Below are 20,542 nucleotides of genomic sequence, written 5' to 3'. Positions count from 1 at the left end.
TGTGGTGGCCCATGCCTAAAATCCCAGTCCCAGTGTCTCAGGTGGCTAAGGCAGGAGGATGACAACTACAGAGCAGTCTCAGCAGTTTAACAAGGCCCTATCTCAAAAAAAAAAAAAAAAAAAAAAAAAAAAAAAGTCTGGGACATGGCTTAGTGGTTGAGAGCCACTGGGTTCAATCCTCCGTTCAAAAAGGAAAAAAGAATAGTAATTAAAAAAAAATGTATGAGCTAGGGTTGTGGTTCAGCGGTAGAGCACTTCCCTAGCATGTGCAAGATGCTGGATTTGATCCTGAGCACCACAGAAAAATAAATAAAATAAAGGTATATATACAACTAAATATATATATATATATTTTAGAAAGTACTTAACCATTTTGCTGTAATGTATCATTACTGTATACTTAATGAATGGAGTGTTTTCATCTTTGATATTATTGGGTATAGAATTGGTGTAAATTTAAATTTGGATAAAAGACTAAGGAAGTTTTACTTGTGAGAATTTTTTTTTTCAAATAAGGACTAATACCTTAGCAAACTAAATATTGTGAACAACTTTCACTATATGCAAACTGCATGCTTATATATACTTTGAGGGATTTTGAAAAAGTTTCTGTTTTTGAAAGAAAACTTATTATATGCGTAATAACAGATTTTGGTTTGTATAAAGTCTCAATTATTATTTGTTTCTTACTCATTTTTAGTTGAGTGGTGATTTTATGCAATGGCTTCAAGCCATAGTTCTTCACCAGTGCCTCAAGGAAGCAGCAGTGAAGTTTTCTTTAAAAAAGAGGTAGATCCAACAAAACACATTCGACCTGTGCAGTCACTGCCAGATGTATGTCCCAAGGAACCCACAGGTAATGCTTTTTATTTTTCCTCTTTGAGGATTTTTTACTGATAATTTGTATTATCTTTAAATTAGCAGTCATATTTCCTAAACTTACCCTGAAAGAGTAAATTTTTTTAAAAATAATTTTTTAGTTAAACATGGACACAATATTTTGTCCCATTTATTTTTATGTACCGCTGAGGATTGAACCCAGGGCCTCACGCATTCAAGGCAAGTGCTCTGCCATTGAGCCACAACCCCAACCCAAAAGAGTAAATTTTTAATGTTAAAAATAAAGATAGGGCTGGGGTTGGTTGTAGCTCAGTGGTAGAGTGCTTGCTTCGCATGCATGAGGCCCTGGGTTTGATCCTCAGCACCACATAAAAATAAATAAATAAAAGACATTGTGTCCATCTATAACTAAAAGTAAATGTAATATAGATAAATAATTTGGAAATAAGTTGATAATGAAATTGGATTATAGTTCTTTTCTTGAAGTGCCATAAAGTAAGTTACCTATATAAGTTGAAAAAGTGTTAAAAAATGAAGGTTTAGACTGAAAGTTGTTTAGTTAAAACAGTACAATCTGTCCTCCTTACTTGCAGATTCTGTATTTGTATATTCTGCTCCCTGAAATTTATCTGTAAACCCCAAATCAATACTAGTTATACTTTTGAGGTCTTTTGCAGACTTGTGCAGAGAGCTTTGAAAAATTTGAAGCTAGACAATAGTAGTACACGCCTGTAATCCTGTAATCCCAGCACTTGGGAGGCTGAGGCAGGAGGATCACAAGTTTGTGGCAGCCTGGGCAACTTAATGAGACCTTGTCTCAAAATAAAGAGACTTGGGGTTGTAGCTCATTGGTAGAATAATTGCCTAGCATGTGCAAGTCTCTAGGTTCAATCCCCAATACTTGGGGTTGGGGTAAAAAAAAGAGAAATTTGAGCTGCCTGGACACACAGAACAATATTTCATGTTTTGCATTTTTGTGCTTTCTCTTGGTGATTTTGCTGTTAAATCAGCCCCCAGTCAAATACCATAGTGCTGTCTAGTGTTCATAAAGACAATCAGGCTGTGTTATACCTTATAAAGAAAATGCATGTGTAGAAAAAGTTTCATTCAGCTATGGGTTATGGTGCCATTAGCCATGAGTTAAATGTTAATGAATCAGTGATATATAATGAAAAATAGTCTTTAAAAAGAAACATATACAAAATTAATTTATGCATTGGTTGATGAAAATGTTGTGACCTGAGGCTCATAAGATCTTAACTCTTTTTAATTTTGTAGGAGCAGTGGTTCAGTATTTGCTAATTAGGTGTTTATAGTACTTTGTGGAACAAAACTGCTGCAAATAATGGGAATTGACTATATTTTCCTTTTTTTTAATGATCAATGCCACAGCAATATTATGTCACCTGATAACAAATCAAATAAATGATGTTTGAACCAGGAATGCCTGTCATAGTACAATAGAATAAAGCCCTGCCTCTTAAAACAAACAAACAAAAAATAAATGAGGTATTTTCAATTTTGAAAAAAATGATAGGAAGGAATTAATGATTTTTTTTTACGCCTACCTCCATCTGGCAACTACAACCCTCAAATTTTGCATATCCTTTATCTTATTCATGTTTTTCATTCTTTTGAGAATTAATTGCTTCTGGATGAAGATTACTTAATCAGACTGACTTTTTTAAAATTAATATTTGCCATGGAAGAAAGCATCTGGTTGGTTTGTGCAAGCTAGAATCTAAGCATTTTCTTTTTCTAGGATATATTCACAAACAATAGAACTAACTTTACAGCGTTCTCTTGTTTACTTTTTGCAGGTGATTCAAATAGTTTATGTGTTACCCCATCTCTAGTTACAGATCAAAATAGATGGACTATATATCATTCCAAAGTAAATCTCCCGGCAGCACTAAATGATCCTAGATTAGCAAAAAGAGAATCTGATTTCTTCACAAAAACATGGGGATTGGACTTTGTGGACACCGAAGTCATACCTTCATTCTACCTCCCACAGATCAGCAAGGAACATTTTACAGTATATCAACAGGAAATCTCTCAGGTAATATCTAATCTTGAAATTAGTTATAGTCAGGTAAAAAATAATAGAGTTTTAGTTTGATTTATTTTAAATTTTCAACCAATCATATTTGAACCTGTGATGGTATTCTTTTATATTCATATAAATCCTCCTGTCCTGGGTTAGTTTAGTTCTTTTCTTAGATATATTTTAATACATTTCTCTTACTGTAGTGATTTTTCAGAATTACACATTCTTGTTGGTGCTAAGATTCAGTATGAAACCTACCCTGTCTACCAAGGAGAAAATGGTTCTATTGGGCCTGTAAAGTTTAGATAATTTGTGAGATTTAAGAAAATAGGAATATCCAGGTGTGGTGGCACATGTCTATAATTCCAGAGACTTGGGAAGCTGAGGTAGGAGAAGGAGGAGCTCAAGTTCAAAACCAGCCTCAGCAACTTAGCAAGACCCTGTTTCAAAATAAAAAGTAAAAAGGGATGGGGATATAGCTCAGTGATTAAGTACCCCAGGTTGATTCTCTGTAAACCACCCACCCCACCACCAAAAAAGGAAAGAAATTAGGAGTAGAACCATTCCTGTGCCTCTCATTTATCACAATAGCAGATTGCCTTAATATATCCAGAAATAATTATAATTCAGTATGTTGCTTGAAAACTGGTCTGAAACAAAAACTGAGTGTAGTGCTGAGTTTGAAATGGCCTATTACTCATTTTTAGATTGTTAGTGAGTGGCTAATTAGCAATATAATCCTAGTTGCCATTTCAGTCTTTTTAAAAAATCAAAGTGATACAGCAGACACACACATATTTTAAATTTTTTGAAATGGGATCTCGCTGTGTTTCTTAGGTCAGCCTTGAACTGGGCTCAAGTGAGCCTCTTGCCTCAGCCTCCCCAGTAGCCTGGAATTTAGGCATGTGCCATTGTACCTGGCCCAAAAGTATTCTTTTTTGTACTCTTTCATTTACAAGTCTAATTTGAATTATGCTGATTTTATTTTACTTGATTACTTTGCTCTTTTTATGGTTTGGAAGTAGGCTAAATATGGCCTTATTATTGGCATTAATGCATATAATATCGGATTCTTTTTTAGCACTATCAAATATTTTTATACAGAATCTACAAATTGCAAATTTAAACAAGATGCCACTACATATCTATTAGAATGGCAGAAATCCAAAATACTGACATTGCCAAATATTGGCAAGGACATGGAACAATATGAACTGTCATTTGTTGCTAATTGGCCTGCAAAATGGTACAGCCTCTTTGGAAAAGAGTACCGTAGTCACTGACAGTGAACCAGTAGCCAAGTGGTTTTTTATCAACATATTTGCTATTCTCAGGTGTCCTTTCGGTGGCATCTCTGAAAAGATGACAATGTTATTATGTGGTCATTAAGTCCTAAATCAGAGTGGATTTTTTTGTTGTTGTTTAAACTCAAAGTGACAGTGATTAATTTCTTTGTCTTTCTCTCTGGTTTTATGAGGTTTTAGGGTTTTCTTCCTTGATTTAAAACAAATTATCCTAATTGATTTCTGTTATGTGAATAAACATTTTCTGTTTGCTTTCTTTCTTCATTCCATATATGGAGATTTTACTATAATTATGTAAGTGTAGGTATATACTTATTTGTATTTAAGTTTAGAGCACTTGTGATTTCATGTATTAAAAATTAGAGAACGAATTTGCTTATATTTTGGTATTCTGTTATGAAACATTTTGATGCTTTGGATAATCATATTTCTTCATAGCATTGATTACTTATCTAACTATTATCTTTTGATTAGAGAGAGAAGATACATGAGAGATGCAAGAATATTTGTCCTCCTAAAGATACCTTTGACAGGACTCTTTTACATACTCATGGTATGAAAATGTATTATTTGTAGATAGTAAAGCATTGCATAAATATTAATGAACAAAATCTTAATTCTGGAACCTTGCTGTCATATCTATAATTTGTATTTATAGTAAAATTTTGTAGCCTATTTTCTGAAAGCTTTCAAGAGAAAAATTATGGTCTGACAGTAGTGTAATTCTTGAGCGTAACAAATGTTTAATAGCATGGTGCTTTGTATTTTGCTTGTTGCTCAAAAATAGGTTAGTTCAGAAATATTCTCAGTCCTGAAGAAGCTGATTGTCTCTTGAATAAGGTCAAAGAAATAAACCAGTAATTGCTGCACTGTATATTAATTAGTAAGTTTGGTGTGGTGGTAAGTTTGTGCAGATAACATTTCTAACTCAAAAGGCTTGGCATAGTTAATGATAATTACCTGTATTTTAAACTAGTTAGTGTGAAACAATTATGTGGGGGAAAAAAGCATTCAGGGAAAGGGAATAGTTTATATATAGAACTGAGAGAACATAACATGTTCAAAGAGTGCAAGAGTCTAGTATGTTTGCTGTACTGAGACTAAGAGATATAGCTGAAGCAATAGGCAGGGGTTAAAAGAGCATTGTATGCTATGCTGAGGAATTGTATTTTTTTCTAAAGGCAGTATAGTGCTACAAAACATTTTTAACCAGACTTGGTCAGATTTATAATTATACCTAACACTGAAAACAGTTGTGGCTAATGAATTTTTAAATGATAATAAGAGTGGAGGCAGTGAGACAGTTGGAGTCTTAAGTGGTAATACAAATGAGAAATGATGTGGTCCCAGTAACAGTTACAATGGAAATGGAAAGGGGATTAGATCTTTGAGAGAGATATCTCAGAGATCTAAGTATAGGTTTTAATGTCCATGATAGCTCCAGGTTTCTTGTTTGCGCAACTGTTTAGGTAAGCGGTACAAGTTAACAAGAGAGGCAGTGTAGGAGGAGAGATTTTTAAAGAGATGAAGGCTAGGAGTTTAGTTGCAGAGTTGCAGTGAAGGACATGTCTGGTTGGCAACCTGCAGCTCAGGAAAGAAAAATGCAGGCTGAAATATAGGTATGGTGGACAGTATCATAGACAGTGTGCTGGACAGTAGTATGGTAGTTGAATCCAAAGGCATGCATCGGATTATCCAGAGAGGATGTGAATAGTGAGAAGGACTGATGATGAATGCTATGAAGCTATCACATTTAAGGAGTAGATAGTAGATAATGTACTTGTGAAGGAGACAAAAAAGTGGTCAAAGGGATTGGAAAATCAATAAGTGAATTATACCTTAGAAATGAAACATAGAGTTTCAGTGAAGTGAGAATGATTAGTCTATAGTGTGAGAATACTTCAGGGATAATCATTTTGAACACTGAGAAGTCTCTTAGAATTTGGCAGTTAGGAGATCTTAGGGAGAACATTTTGACTGGAGTATTGGTTACAAAAACCTAAATACTACATATTAAGGAATGAATTCAAGAGAAAGAAATACAGACTACTGGTAGGGATATGACTTGAAGATTTGAGATAGGGCATTGGTTAGAGAGAACAGAGTGGAAGAATGTGTTTTTAGGGCCAGAACTAGCGGAGGCAAGAGAGGCATTAGGTAACCCCACCATGAATACTTCCTTACATTTTGTACCTTAGCTGTCTCCCTTGCTTCAACCTAGTCCTAGTCCTAAGGTTTTATCTTTTTTTTTTTTTTAAATGGAAGAGAACTGAGCATATTTATATACAGAGATACAAGAATTAATAGAAGCAAAGAAGTTGAAGATGAAAGGAGGGAGGGTAATTGATGAAGCAAGCTCACAGAAAAAGCAGGAGGAGATGGAGTCAAGTACCGAAAGGTTAACTTTGGAAATGAAAAGGAGCCAGTCACTGTGGCACATACCTATAATACCAGCAACTCGGGAAGCTGAGGCAGGAGGATCACAAGTTCAGGGTTAGCCTTAGCAACTTAGTAAGGCCCTAAGCAACTTAGTGTAAGACCCTGTCTCAAAAGAAAAAATAACATGGGCTTGGGATGTAGCTCAGTGGTTAAGTGCCCCTGGGTTCAGTCTGTGACACACATATACACACACACACACACACACAAAAAAAAAAGAAGAAGAAGAAGAAGAAGAAGAAAAGAAAGAGTCCTTCATCTGAGATTGGATCAGTTGGATGAATGTAAAGTAGATTCATTTGTAGATAAGTTTGTAGATGATATTAATTGATGGATACTTGATGAAGGAAGAAACTTAAGTAGTTATTTGTTTGTGGTCCAGTACAATATTGAATCTGTCAAAATATATTTTATGGAGGTAAAATGAAAACAAGTTTAAAAAATTATATTTTCTCTTTTCCTTTTTTTTCCATAGATAAATCCAGGACAGATCTGGAGCAAGTACCTAAGGTAAAAGAGCTTAAAAATGGGAGTACCTGTTTTTAACATGTAGTCTTTAATTTTACCTAATAAGAAGCTTTTATTTGGCTGTTGACAGTTGGACCACTTTGCCTCTTTTGGGGCTTTATTGTTCCACTTTTCTTGTTTCTCACCTTTTTTTTTTTTTTTTTTAAGGAAAAATACATTTGACAAAAGTTGTATATATTTGTGGTATTCTTTTCTCTTTTGCATCATGACTTTCTACCTAATCAGTGAAACCTATAAATACATCCAAATCTCTATTCTGAAAAATAATTTTGTTATTTTACTACCCCTGCAGATTATTAAAAGAGATTTTCTTGGTGTGATAAATTTTGTAGATTTGTATAATAGGTGCATTATTTTCTGGGAAGAGTCCATTGCTTTCATCAGATTCTCAAAGAGGTCTGTGACAATTGCTCTTATGGATAAGAAAAATAGAAAGATGAATAATGGAAAAAGGAATAGGGTGATAAGTTTTAAAGTTCTTTGACTCCTATAAAATAAAATCAATATTCTGTCATTTAAAAGCCTTTGTGATTTGCTTCCATTAGTCAACTTCTAACTTTTGCTGACAATTTTTACAATTTTGTTTTCTTCAGCCAAACTGTTTTTTCCTTGCTTCATGTTTTACTTGCACTGTTCCCTCAGTCTGGAAGACTTTTTCCTCATCTTCCCCTACCTACTTCTTTACAGTTTTCTACTAAAATGGCAGCTTTGCCTATGTACTTTATTTTTCTTCCCAACTGAAAATAATTGATCCCTTTGCCAAATTCCCATAACATTTTATCTAGGATATCTACTTCCCTAGATATTCTTCTCCTTGTGGGATTTTTATATATTTGTCCCTTAAGCAGACAAATGTATAACCAACATATATCCTCTTGTAATCTTTAAATCATCTATAGATTACTTATAATACCCAGTACAGTATAAATAATTGTTATGTTTTATTGTTTAGAGAATAATAACAAAGAGAAAAAAGCGGTAAATGTTCAGTATAGATGAAGTTTTCTCTTTCTATTTTTGATCTTCATTTTGTTGAATCTGTTCATCTGGTACCCAAGGATATAGAGGGTAAATTGTATATATATTTTATCACATTCTTTGGACCGAATATCCTTGAAATAAGGACCTCTGTTGTAATTTATCTTTGTTTCCTCCTGTCTAATCAGTCCTTTTAATTATAATATTAAAGCATGGATTAGAAAATTTACTTTGGTCTCTGATTAGATTTTTTCCCAATCATAATCATACTAGTTTTTGGGTATATGTGAAATGAATCAGTAGATTAAATACTGCAAAGACATTTAATAAATTGATTAAATGATGTTTTGTGCCTGGTGCTAGGGGTACATTGACTAATGAACTATGATCTAACCTTGTAGGAACGTAGATCTCTGGGGAGAGATATACATTTTACATTGTATACATGTTTATGCTGTGTTCAGAGGTGAGGGTGATTAATCTGTGTCATATACAGATATATTTGGTCTTTTGATTGGTTCATATTCTCCAGGGAGATAGGCAAAAAGAGGCATTCTAAGCCAAAGGAAGTACAAAGATACTTAAACATAAGAAGATAAAAATGTGTAAGTAATAAAAGGAACAGACAAGACCCACAGAACTATTTGGGATTTTTTTTTTTTTTTAGATGAAGTTTGGATACCATTCTTAATTGGTCTGCAGGTCATGGGAATCCACTGAGAGTTTTAGGCGGGAAGTTGATAAAATTATACTTGACATTTTAAAAGAGTAATACAGGGGATAGATAAGGGAGGAACATCAGTAACATAACTACTTACTGTAAACTAGAGATTATGAAGAGCTAAATTGATATATGCTAAGGAGACAGAGGAGAGAGGGGTTTCATGGAATATTTAGGAAATACAATTGATAAGTCCTATTGACTAGCTGGATATGGTATGGAAAAGAAGAACAGTCTTTGTAAAATTGAATTTTAGTTTTAAATTTGATTGTTTATTCTAAAAACTAATTTTGAAAAAAATTTGCATAGGAGAAAATAGAAATAAAATTTGAGGAATTAAAAAAAATTAGAAAAATGGATATTTAACATTAAAAAAAAAAAACTATAGCGGGAAATGACACAGACATTTTAGGTATAGTATCTCCCTTTGTTATGTCCCTAGTGGGACTACATTAGTGAGTTTGATCATGTAGGAATGAAATGACTATCCCCATTGGTAAAGGCAAACAAACAAGCATTACCTTTGATGAGCATTTTAAGCTTGTTGAAACATTGTGTATATAAAATTCTGATCCAGATTTTGGGATAAATAATTTAGTCTATTATCATTTGCTTTTTCTGTTCGTGCTAAAGTTGATTTTTGCTTGATGGTCTTGTATTGTTAGAAGGGATAATAAAGAAAATGTTCATCTAACTGAGGAACATGTATTCTTTCAATAGATTTTTATGAAACCAGATTTTGCCTTGGACGATTCCTTAACTTTTAATTCAGTTTTACCATGGTCTCATTTTAATACTGCTGGTGGAAAAGGAAATCGTGATGCAGCTTCCTCAAAGTTGCTTCAAGAAAAGGTAATTTCTTTTTCCATATTGAAAAACTTCATTCTGGGTAAGTGATACTGTTAGTGAATTCAGATTTAGTTACTTAGTAGCTCTACATCTTTTAAGTTCTCTCTTTATCTGTAGTACTAGAGGTCAAACCTAGGACCTTGCATACATTAGGCAAGTTCATTTTTGTTGTTACTGTCAACATAAGCCTTTTTGTCTTAACTGATAAACTAATAACATTTTGGTTCAATGGAATAAAAGTTGTGCTTGTGGAAAAGGAGAGACTTTACTATTTGCTTTTCATCAGAAATAGCAGTTGATGGATTTTAATGGAAAAGATATATTAGATGACACAATGAAGGAAATTGCTTGCATTTATCCCAAATGATTGTTATATATCAGCTAATTTTATCAGAATGATTTAAAGTACAGAAACCAAACTTTTCTTGAGGTACTATTTTTTTCCCTCACTTTCATCATGATTATTTTGAAGCAAGATGTCTTAGGTTAAAAAATACAATATTCCTATTGTAATTTTAGCTTTACAAAAAGCCTTGCTTTTCGCATATTAGTAATCAATAGATTTTTAAATTTTTTAGTGTTCTATATTTCAGAAGTCAACATCTTGAAAGTCATTTAAAAGTTAGAACTTTAAGCATAATCTATTAAGAATTTCTAAAATTTGAATTATGGTAAAAACTTTAGATCTCTCTTCTTTCCTACCACTTGGTTTAGAGCCTTTCTTGAACTGACTGATTATTAAAATGAGAAACTACTTTGTTTCACTATAGTGACATTGCTTGGCAATCTGAAAGCTTTTCTTAGGAAGGTTGTTCTTAAATTAGGTCCAGTCCTCTGAAGACTTTTAACTTAGGGAGAAGAACAAAAGAGATATTGGAAAAGAATCATGAAGGCTGGGGTTGTGACTCAGAGGTAGAGTGCTTGCCTAGTATGCATGAAGCACTGGGTTCAATCCTCAGCACCACATAAAAATAAAATAAATATATTGTGTCTACCTAAAACTAAAAATTAAAATGTTAAAAAAAAGAATCATGAATATTCCTTTTTTCACAATTAAAAATGAAAATGAACTCAGTTTTTCTTTGGCAACATTTTCATCTATAAAGAGATTTTCCTTGTGTAAGAACATTCGTAAATTGGATCAAAGTGCAGGAATTATTGATACAAGCTTGCTCTCAGACTGCATTTTCACAGTCCAAAGTCGGTTACCTGCTAGAATAATACCTTAACAGCAATAACAAAAGTCAATAAAAATCTTGTCTATCTACACACATACTTTTAGGAATATTTTAAACATTGTTTCTTTTATGGCATTTGTTGAAATATTTGTATTTCATAGATATTTACTGTTCATAATATTTATGAAAAAATTGTGCTTTTGAAAAGGTAGATCAGTGGATTTCCAAAAGCAGTTGAAATTGAAATTAAATACTTTTTTCATCCTGAATATTTAAAATGGCTAAAGTAATGGAAAAAATTTTAAAATTTGTACATCACATAATCAGGTTTGCAGTATTTACATTCTGACTCCTTTTCATTCTGCTCTGTTGTTAGGAGTGGAAGACAATTCTAAAACAGCTTTACAATCTCCTATTATGGACAACAGTTGATTTATCTTGCTAGATTTAGAGAAGAGATGCTACAACCAGAATTAAAGAAATCTGGATGCTATATTATGCTACCCAAAGTGCTGGCCTGTGATGGGATAAGGGGTTTTTACCAGAATGCAAATCACATAGTTTCTTTCATTAAGAATCTTCCTATTAAGCAAGAAAAAGAAGGGGAAAAAAAGGACTGAGAATGTAGTTCTGTGGTAGAGCACTTGCCTAGTATGTGTGAGGTCCCAAATTCAAGCCCTAGAACAGAGATGATGATGATGATGATGATGATGATGATGATGATGATGATGAGTGCTTACTGATACAGTCGATTTCCATTCTGGCAAAATTCCTTATTTTATCTTGGACCTATGAAACAGTCTAAGATTGGCAGCCACTTATAAACTACAATCTGAGTAGCGCTGTCCTAAATGGGCTATCCATTTTTTATTTACTTTTATGAAACTTGTGTCCACTTGAATTTGTAGTCTACCCTTCTACATTTGTGTTCATGATGCTTTTTTAGGTAAATAAATGAACAGCTCTATTGGAGATGAAAACAACAAGAGTCAAAGAGTATAAACCCAAGACATAATCTCTAGAAGTTTTTTTGTTTGTGATCTATTGTATGTTATAATAAATTACTAAAAGAATGTTACTGAAGATATAAGTGATACTGTTTTAAGGAAACAGTCTTAATAATTAAATAATCTCTTCTAATCATTTAAATCCTAAATGTTGGAGTCGATCAACCCTTTAATGCTAAGAGATATTCAGAGATAGTGCCTAGAGTCTGAGCGTAGATTAAAAAAAACTAAAAGTTAAAAAAATGGAAGAGATGGAATGATAATATATCCCCAAAGGCGTATGCAGCTAGAAAGCAAGAAAGGACAAATTAAGTTCTAGAAGTCTATATTTGAAAATTATAAAGCATGTTTAATATATAACTATAAGAATCATAGTGTTAAATATGCATGAGCTAAGTGTTTAAGGAAATTTGTTAATCTTTTAGGAGAACAGTATATTGAAAACAAAAAATTTATAAATGGATAAAATAATCATTTTTGAAATGTAAAATAAGCAGCCTTGGAAAAAGATCCAGGTAGTGATATTGGCCCAATTATGTAATTATGTTGTGTGCATGTATGAATGTGTGTGTATATACAACTAGTATATACAACTAGAATGCATCGATTAAAAAATGTGAGGAGAAAAAAAGGAAAAGATCCAAGCAAATTCTGGTGTTTCCTATAATTTGTGTCTGAACTGCCAATCTGTCTTTCATGGATTATTTAGCATTTCAAAGCAGCATAATATAGTAGAAAGAGCTTCAGTTTTTGAGTCTGACAGATTATTTGTTTTGCCACTTGCTAATTATACAATTTAAGTCATTTAATGTCTCTGGGTTTCCTCATCTGCAAAATAATAATTATATTTGTATCCAAAGGTTATTCAAATTAGAAAAACTAGATACATACAAAATACCTGTTCCTAATACACAGAAGTAAGCCAGTCAATGAAACTAGTCATCTACTTAGATATGTGTGATATTTGTGAAGATAACTTTCAGATTTTACAATTTCTAAATCTAGAATTATAACCTTAATTATAATTATAGCTTTGGGGTACTCTTTTCTTTTAGAGTGTTTGGTGGGTTGTGTTTGGCAGGAGCAGAGAAAGGTCAATAACCTGCTCTTTAATAGTTAATTTATTATTCTTTGGGCTGCACCTTTCATCTCTCTGTCATGTTGCCCCTGATTCCAAGGATCCCATAATCAAATAATTCACACCATGCAATTGAAAATACATGTAGAAGACTTTTATTACTTTCATTTTCAGAAAATATTTGGATACTTATAATTCTCCATAATTTTTTTTCCTTCCCTTTTAAAAGCTGAGCCATTATCTGGACATTGTGGAAGTAAACATTGCTCAACAGATCTCTCTACGTTCAGAAGCATTTTTTCATGCAATGACCTCTCAACATGAATTGCAGGACTACCTCAAGAAAACTTCCCAAGCTGTAAAAATGCTTCGAGATAAAATTGCACAGATTGATAAAGTAATGTGTGAAGGATCACTACACATTTTAAGACTGGCACTTACCAGAAATAATTGTGTTAAAGTATACAATAAACTGAAGTTAATGGCCACTGTACACCAAACTCAGCCTACAGTGCAGGTGTTATTATCTACTTCTGAATTTGTTGGAGCATTGGACTTAATAGCAACAACACAGGAGGTTCTACAGCAGGAACTTCAGGGCATTCACAGTTTTCGGTATGTTTATTAAGCCATTAGAAATAATGTTAGAAAACATTAAAGTATAAATATTAGCATCTAATGTTCAAAGTGTGAATGTATTCAGAGTAAAATGTGTATTGATGTATTCAGAGTAAAATGTGTATTTTTTTTGTTTCATATCAGTAACTACAAGACCAGTCACAACTATGAAAATAACATTTTGAAAATACTGAAATGCTTCATGTCAAGATAGTACATGAAGGTAGAGAGGTGAATACCAGTATGTTTAAAATTAAGTTAATTTTTTAAAAGCTTTATAATAGTTTTTTGTTGTTGGTTTTGTTTTTTGTGTTACTATTGAATTCAGGGACCCTCTATCATTGAGCTATATTCCCAGCCCTTTTTGTTTATCACTGAAGTTGCCCAGGCTGGCCTTGAATTTTTAATCCTCTTGCCTCAGGCTCCCACATTGTGAGATTACAGTTATGCATCAGTGTTCCTGGCTTTAATGAGTTTTAAATCAAATAATTGTGTAAAGTTTTTTGCCCCCCTTGGCAATACTAGGGATTGAACCCAGGGATACTTCACCTCTGAGCTACATCCCAGCCCTTTTTATTTTAAGACAGAAGTCTCACTCAGTTGCTGAAGCTGACCATGAACTTGCAGTGTGCTCTTCCCTAGCTTCTTCCCAAATTGCTGGGATTATAGGCATGCACCACTGCACTCTGCTTGAAGATTCATTTTTGATTTGCAGTCTGTTTTTCATATTGTCAGAAATACCATGTGGTGATAAGAAAGACCCAGTTTTTTTTTATATATTTTTACTTTGAAAATACCTTTAAGAAACAATTTGATTTTGAATTTACACATGGATATTTTATGTTTTAGATATTTTATGTGAAATCATGTCAGTGTTTATACACACATACACACACACCCCATATATAAATAATTAATTAGAAGTGAGTCAAGCAGACATCCATTGTTGTAGAAGTTTCTAGATTCTGGAAAACCTATCCAAACCTGTATTAAGTGACTACAGATACGTTTTATAGAGGATGTGCTCCATAACTTAATAGATACTCAATATATTCTGGAAAGGTTTGCTCCAAACTAACTATTTTAATTCCATTATAAATTCTTATTGACTAAGGTTATATAGTTGGACTATATATCTACAAAGCATTTTTTAATTTAGACCAAATTTAAATAGTTGATTCATTGTTTTATTTAAGAATTTATTTGTGCAAGTGAGCACCTATTATCTGTCAGTCATGTAATAATGGATTTGTAGGCAGAATAATGGATCTATAGTCATGAACAAAGCTGAGATGCTTTCTGCTCTAACATTTTCTATAATTTGACAGTGGGAGGGAGACGGACATATTACTGAACACTAATGATGCTACAGACCTCTAATTTTAGAGAGGTACCTAATCCAGACTTATACAGAAGATTCAAGTCACAAATCTCTTGGGGAATTTATTGAAAGCTATAAAAATAGCTTTTCATAAAAACATCTGTATATAAAATTTTTACAGTTTTGAGTCATTCATCATCCTCTGTAGCCTACTTTAGATTCCACAGTCTGAAACCCAGGGTGACTAAATGATTTCTGATTTCCCTTTTACCTCTGTATTTTAAATCTTTCTCTGTTTGTAATGCATTTGTGTTTTTTTTTTTTTCCTTCAGTAAATAGTTTTATCATTACTTTAGAAAAGTAGACTTCTATAATGACAAAAGCTGTTTTTCACTTGTCACTTACTATATGATATTGTGTTGATGAATATTACTGTCAGTATCTTCTGGTTAGTATTGAGCTGAGAAATAGAATCAAAGATTGAATGCTTGTTTGCTAAACACAGTTTCTAAACCTGTTCTTATTTTTGCCCCAAACATAGTTTTATTTTCCTTGATAAAAGGAAATAAAAGGTCATACAGTTTTATTTCTATGATTTATAAGTTTGTGCTTAATAGAAGTATAGTTATACAAAGCTATCTGAAAGATTGTAAGAACACAGATATTCATTGCCAGTAGTTTATGATTTATCGGACCACAGAATGAAAATTTTATAATCATGTATTTATTCTGAGTTCAAGAGCTTACCTTTATTGATTGAATAATTGAATGAGTGAATGAGGTGCTAGGGATCAAACCCAGGGCCTTGCTTGTATTAATTACATACTTTATTAATGAGCTACATTCCCAGCCCTTCTTTCTTCCTTTTTCTTTTTTCCCTCCCTCCATTCCTTCTTCCTTCCTTTCTTCCCTTGAAGCATTTTTTATTTTCCTTAGAACCTATACGTATAAAGAATGTTTATTCTTCATGTAATGCATTTCTGTAAAGCTGCCTATTGAATGATAGTTTTGTTACAGTTACAACTGTATAAAAGTTTGGTATCAGAACCTGACTTTGTACCTTAACTCAAAGGACAGAATATTTTTATTAAAAAAAAAACACACTTACCACACGAATTATTTTAGAGCTAAGGGTTTAGCTCAGTGAGTGAGTCCTTATACAACATGCATCCTTGTGAAGCTGCCTATCAAATATCAGTTCCATTATGGTCATAATTGTAAAAGTATTTGGTATCAGAACTTGAGGCTCTAACTTCAGATAAACATCTCCATGTACAAATGATTTTTTTTAAATAGTACTTCAAAATATTTTGTGAATGAAGGAAGAATACCGACTCATGCTTGAAGTAGTTTAAAATGGGATTCTTGTGATATAGATTTTTTTATTTTACTTTTCTGTCAAATCCTATCTGATTATTTACTTCATATTATCTTTACTTTTGTTATAATGTTGTTAAATATCAACATTATTTTCTTGCATAGTTCCACAGATATTTTACAGGCCATTTAACCTTATTTGGAAATATAACAATTAGTTTTGGATCATTTATATTTTTATTTACTCAGTGAGGAGAAATGTGTAGTATAGATTTCTTGTCTACTATAAGTAGCAGTGATATAAACTGTATTTTCTTTTGTTTACTAAAATAATTATACTCTCCTCATAGGGATAAAAGGTATTCTACTTGCATTTCACCTGCCTTTTTTTTTTTTTTCTTCATACCTGAAACCAGATTTTAGTAGTTTTTATAGGGCATATCTTAGAAAAGATAGGAAATCTTTCCTGTAGTAGAACAACCAGAGAACTCTATTGGATTAAATTAGTAGTCTCTTTTATGGATCTTATTCAAAGTTTTGCTTTTGACTGGCATGTTCTTTGTATTGATTTAAAAGAAAACTTCCATGCCAAGATCTTCCAATGATCAAATTACCATAAATACAAATCTAATCTAATCTTTTTTTTTTTTTAATAATTTAAATGTTTTTGTGTATAATTTTTCTGTTTTCTTCTAGTTCAGGGGTAGTAAGTAATGCTTATGAATTTTCGTTTTCTTCATTTTTTTGATGTAGTTTTTGACTTTAAAATTAATTTCTGTGTAAGCTTTGGTTTTTGACTTTTGAACTTCAGGACATTATTTGTTCTCTCTAAGGAAATCTTATAAGCAGTCTACCGCATTTTATTGTCCTTTTTTTTAATGTCTTGGACAAGAGCTGTGTCATACACATTTTAATACATATTTTTGAAATGTATGAATTAGCCAAGATATTAGTGAATGTATTTGGATACTTTGTACCATGTTCTTCTTTTTCCCTTTTTTTGTTTTTTGTTTGGCAGAACTAGGGATTAAAACTAGGGCTTCGTGCCTACCATCCTAGCACTCTACCACTGAGCTACACCCCCGCCCTTTTTATTTTATTTTGAGACAGGGCCTCAATATATTGCTCAGACTGGCTTCTAATTTGCCATTCTTCTGCTTGAGCAGCTGGCTTTACCAGAGTTACATCTCCAGACTCCCCACCAACTTTTTTTTTTTTTTTTTTTTTTTAAGAAACGATGAAAAACATTCAGTTAATTTTAGGCTCCCATTTATTATGGTTTCATCATGAATTGAGGGGTTTTGTTTTTTTGTTTTTTTGGAACAAAGATTACACTTAACTACTGAGCCACATGCTCACCCACTTCCCCTTTTTAAAAATTTTTCCTTTTATTTTGAGACAGCGTCTCAGTAAGTTGTTTAGGGCCTCAATAAGTTGCTGAGGCTGGCTTTGAACTTGAGATCCTCCTGCCTCACTCTCCTGAGTCACTGGGATTACAAGTTTATGCCACTCCACCCAGTGAGATTTTTTAATATTGATGATATCAAAAGATATTTAGCATATTATTTGTTCCTGAAATAGTCTCTTATCATTTAAATTTCAAACATTATAGTAAGAAAATATTCACAGTATATGCTTTCGGATGAAGCCAAGAAGTTAGTTTCTGCTATTTGATAAAACTAGAATTATTGTCGAGTTTATTGATAGACTTCTCTAAAAAATCAGCACTGAGATCATATTATTGATCTTGTAACTTAGAGGAAAATCTGAATAAACACACGAATTGAGGCAGATCTAAGTAGAAAGTATGTAATTGTTCCAATTTGTTTAGCTGAGTGTATGGATGCTTTTTTTAGAGAATGGTATTTTAGTTGTCATTTTAGTAGATTTGTTACCACTCTAAATTACTGTATGTAATTATCAGGTTACATGCTTTTAAAGTGAACTGTCAGCAGATTTTTCTGCTATTCAACATTTTTGAAAAGGTTAAAATGCATAGGTCATTATTATTGCATTTATTGTTATAATATAAAAAGAATAATTAGAACAAGGAAGAATAGATGAAGTTTGTCAAACATAGTTCTGGATTTTGTGTATAAGGATTTGTTTGGACACATTTGTATGTGTAATCAGATGCCTATGATGTTATAACATTGGATGTTAATATTGAGGCTTGTATCTATTCTTGGTTGTTAATCAAAATTTAAGAATGCATAAAAATGAAACTACTCAAGTTATTTAAGACAATATCAGAGGTCAACCAAAACCTTACATTTAAGTTGCTATGCTGAATTGACAGAGAATTTCATTATTTTGATGATTAAATGTCAGTAGATGTAATGATATGGACTTCTCACCATAATCCTTTCAGGCAGTTTGTTGAAGGCATACCCAGAGATGATACCTGAGAGTTGACTTCCAAGCTATGGTAAAAGAGAATCTATGATTTCCTTAAAAACAACTTGAGGAGCAAACCATGTTGAAGTTTTATGTAAATTTATATCCTATCTCATTGCTGTTCTTTGTGTGTATGTATAATGTATGTATATGTACAGATAATAAATGTCTATACACATAATATATGTACACATGTGTATACACATATATATCTATATATACATACATTATACACACACACAAACATAAACATATATGTTTAAATTTGTGATCCTCCTGCCTCAGCTTCCTGAGGTATCCACCACTGTGCCTGGCTTCAATATATATTTTTGAAAAAAGGAGTTTTAAGAAACTAAAATCATTTACATTTTCAGATAGCTGGTCAATGTTCACATTTCCCTGTTTGTCTCAAAATTCTTGTTAACGGTTGGAATCAAGGATCCAGATAATATCTATATAGTGTGATTGAGATGTCTCAAGTGTTTTTTGATGTATAGTTCTCCATTCTTATTTTCTCCCCTTAAAAATATTGAAGAAATTGAATTATTTGTCTTACACACAGTCTGGATTTTGCCAACTATGTCCCTATATTGCATGTGTTCTTCCACTTGTTTTCTATATTCAGAAGTTATATTTAAGGGCTTGATTAGATTTCAGTTTTATTTTCTGGCAGGAGTACCTAATATGGAGTGGTAGGTATTAAAATCAAAAAGAATATATCTGGTTTTATTTCATTTTATTATTGCAAGCCATGTGATGAATATTGCCTAGACTTATCATTCATTGTGTTACTCTAAATTCTGTACTATGTTCTTCATTATTAACTGAAATATTCCTTGAAAGTGATTTTTCCCCACAATAATTACAGTTGACCCTTAAACAATATGTGTTTATAAATTGTATGGGGCTACTATTATGTAGGATTTTTTTTTTTCTTTTTATATTTATGTCAATTGGAGAAAACTTAATGGACTGTGTTAGCCTAGAAGTACCAAAAAAAAAAAAAAAAAGAAAGAAAGAAAAGAAACTTAAGAAATGCTAAGTGTGTGGTGAATGTGTTAAATATATGAGAAAACAGTCTTTACTACCATAAATATATACAATTCTATCATAAGAACTTAAAATATCAAAATTTATGGAATGAACATACTACATGGCATCATGAACAGTTGAGAGAAATATAAACAAATGTAAAGATGCAGAATTTAATTCTAAGTGTATAAAATTAATTGTAGTGATTCTCTGCTGTAATAACTTTGTAGCCAACTCCTATTGCTATTGTGGTGAGCTCAAGTATTGCCATTATCCTTTTAAAACACTGTGTAACTATAATCATTGCCATGTCTCCAGTTTTGTCTCTCTAGTAAATTGCTTATCAAGTAATCTCTCAGTGTGGTTCTTATGTATTTTTCACTGTATGTAATATATTACAACGTAGAAAATACATGTTAATAGGCAGTTTATGTTATTGGTAAGACTTCTGGCTATCAGTAGTTAATTTTTAGGAAGTCAAAAGTTATAGATTTTTGGCCAGATGTCGTGGGTGGTACATGCCATAATCTAAGTAGCTCACAAGGTTGAAGCAGGAGGATCATAAGTTTTGAGGCCAGCCTCAGCAACTTTGCAGGATCCTAAGCAACTTAGTGAGACCCTTTCTTAAAATGGAAAATAAAAAGGGCTGAGAATGTGGTACAGTGGTAGAAAGCCCCCGAATGTCATCCCCAATATACTCCCCACTACCCCCCCAAAAGTTAACAGATTTTATTTTTGTGTATATGTGTGTGTGTGTGTGTGTGTGTGTGTGTGTGTGTGTGTGTGTGTATGTATGGATGTGTTTTAAGCAAGCCACCCCCTTTCCCCCTGTATTTGTTGCATTGGGAGGAGCTGGCCATCTACTCAGGAAGATTGGTCCCTCAGCTT

At 32.5% G+C, this 20,542-nt stretch overlaps 1 protein-coding gene across 1 annotated transcript in view; it reads left to right on the top strand.

Annotated features, from left to right (window-relative positions):
- Vps54 (VPS54 subunit of GARP complex) overlaps window positions 1-20,542 on the top strand; it is an 87,233-nt gene that overhangs the window by 18,612 nt on the left and 48,079 nt on the right. Inside the window, exons 2-7 of the mRNA XM_076832503.2 lie at window positions 701-856; window positions 2,661-2,902; window positions 4,669-4,747; window positions 7,106-7,140; window positions 9,578-9,709; window positions 13,199-13,584. Coding sequence (XP_076688618.2) covers window positions 721-856; window positions 2,661-2,902; window positions 4,669-4,747; window positions 7,106-7,140; window positions 9,578-9,709; window positions 13,199-13,584 — 1,010 coding nt within the window. The 5' untranslated portion in view covers window positions 701-720. The remainder of the gene's footprint in view (window positions 1-700; window positions 857-2,660; window positions 2,903-4,668; window positions 4,748-7,105; window positions 7,141-9,577; window positions 9,710-13,198; window positions 13,585-20,542) is intronic.

This window comes from Callospermophilus lateralis, chromosome 14 (genome assembly GCF_048772815.1).
Source record: "Callospermophilus lateralis isolate mCalLat2 chromosome 14, mCalLat2.hap1, whole genome shotgun sequence".
Lineage (NCBI taxonomy): Eukaryota > Metazoa > Chordata > Mammalia > Rodentia > Sciuridae > Callospermophilus > Callospermophilus lateralis.
Note: the sequence above shows the minus strand (reverse complement) of the source record. Positions and strands in the feature narration are given on the sequence as shown.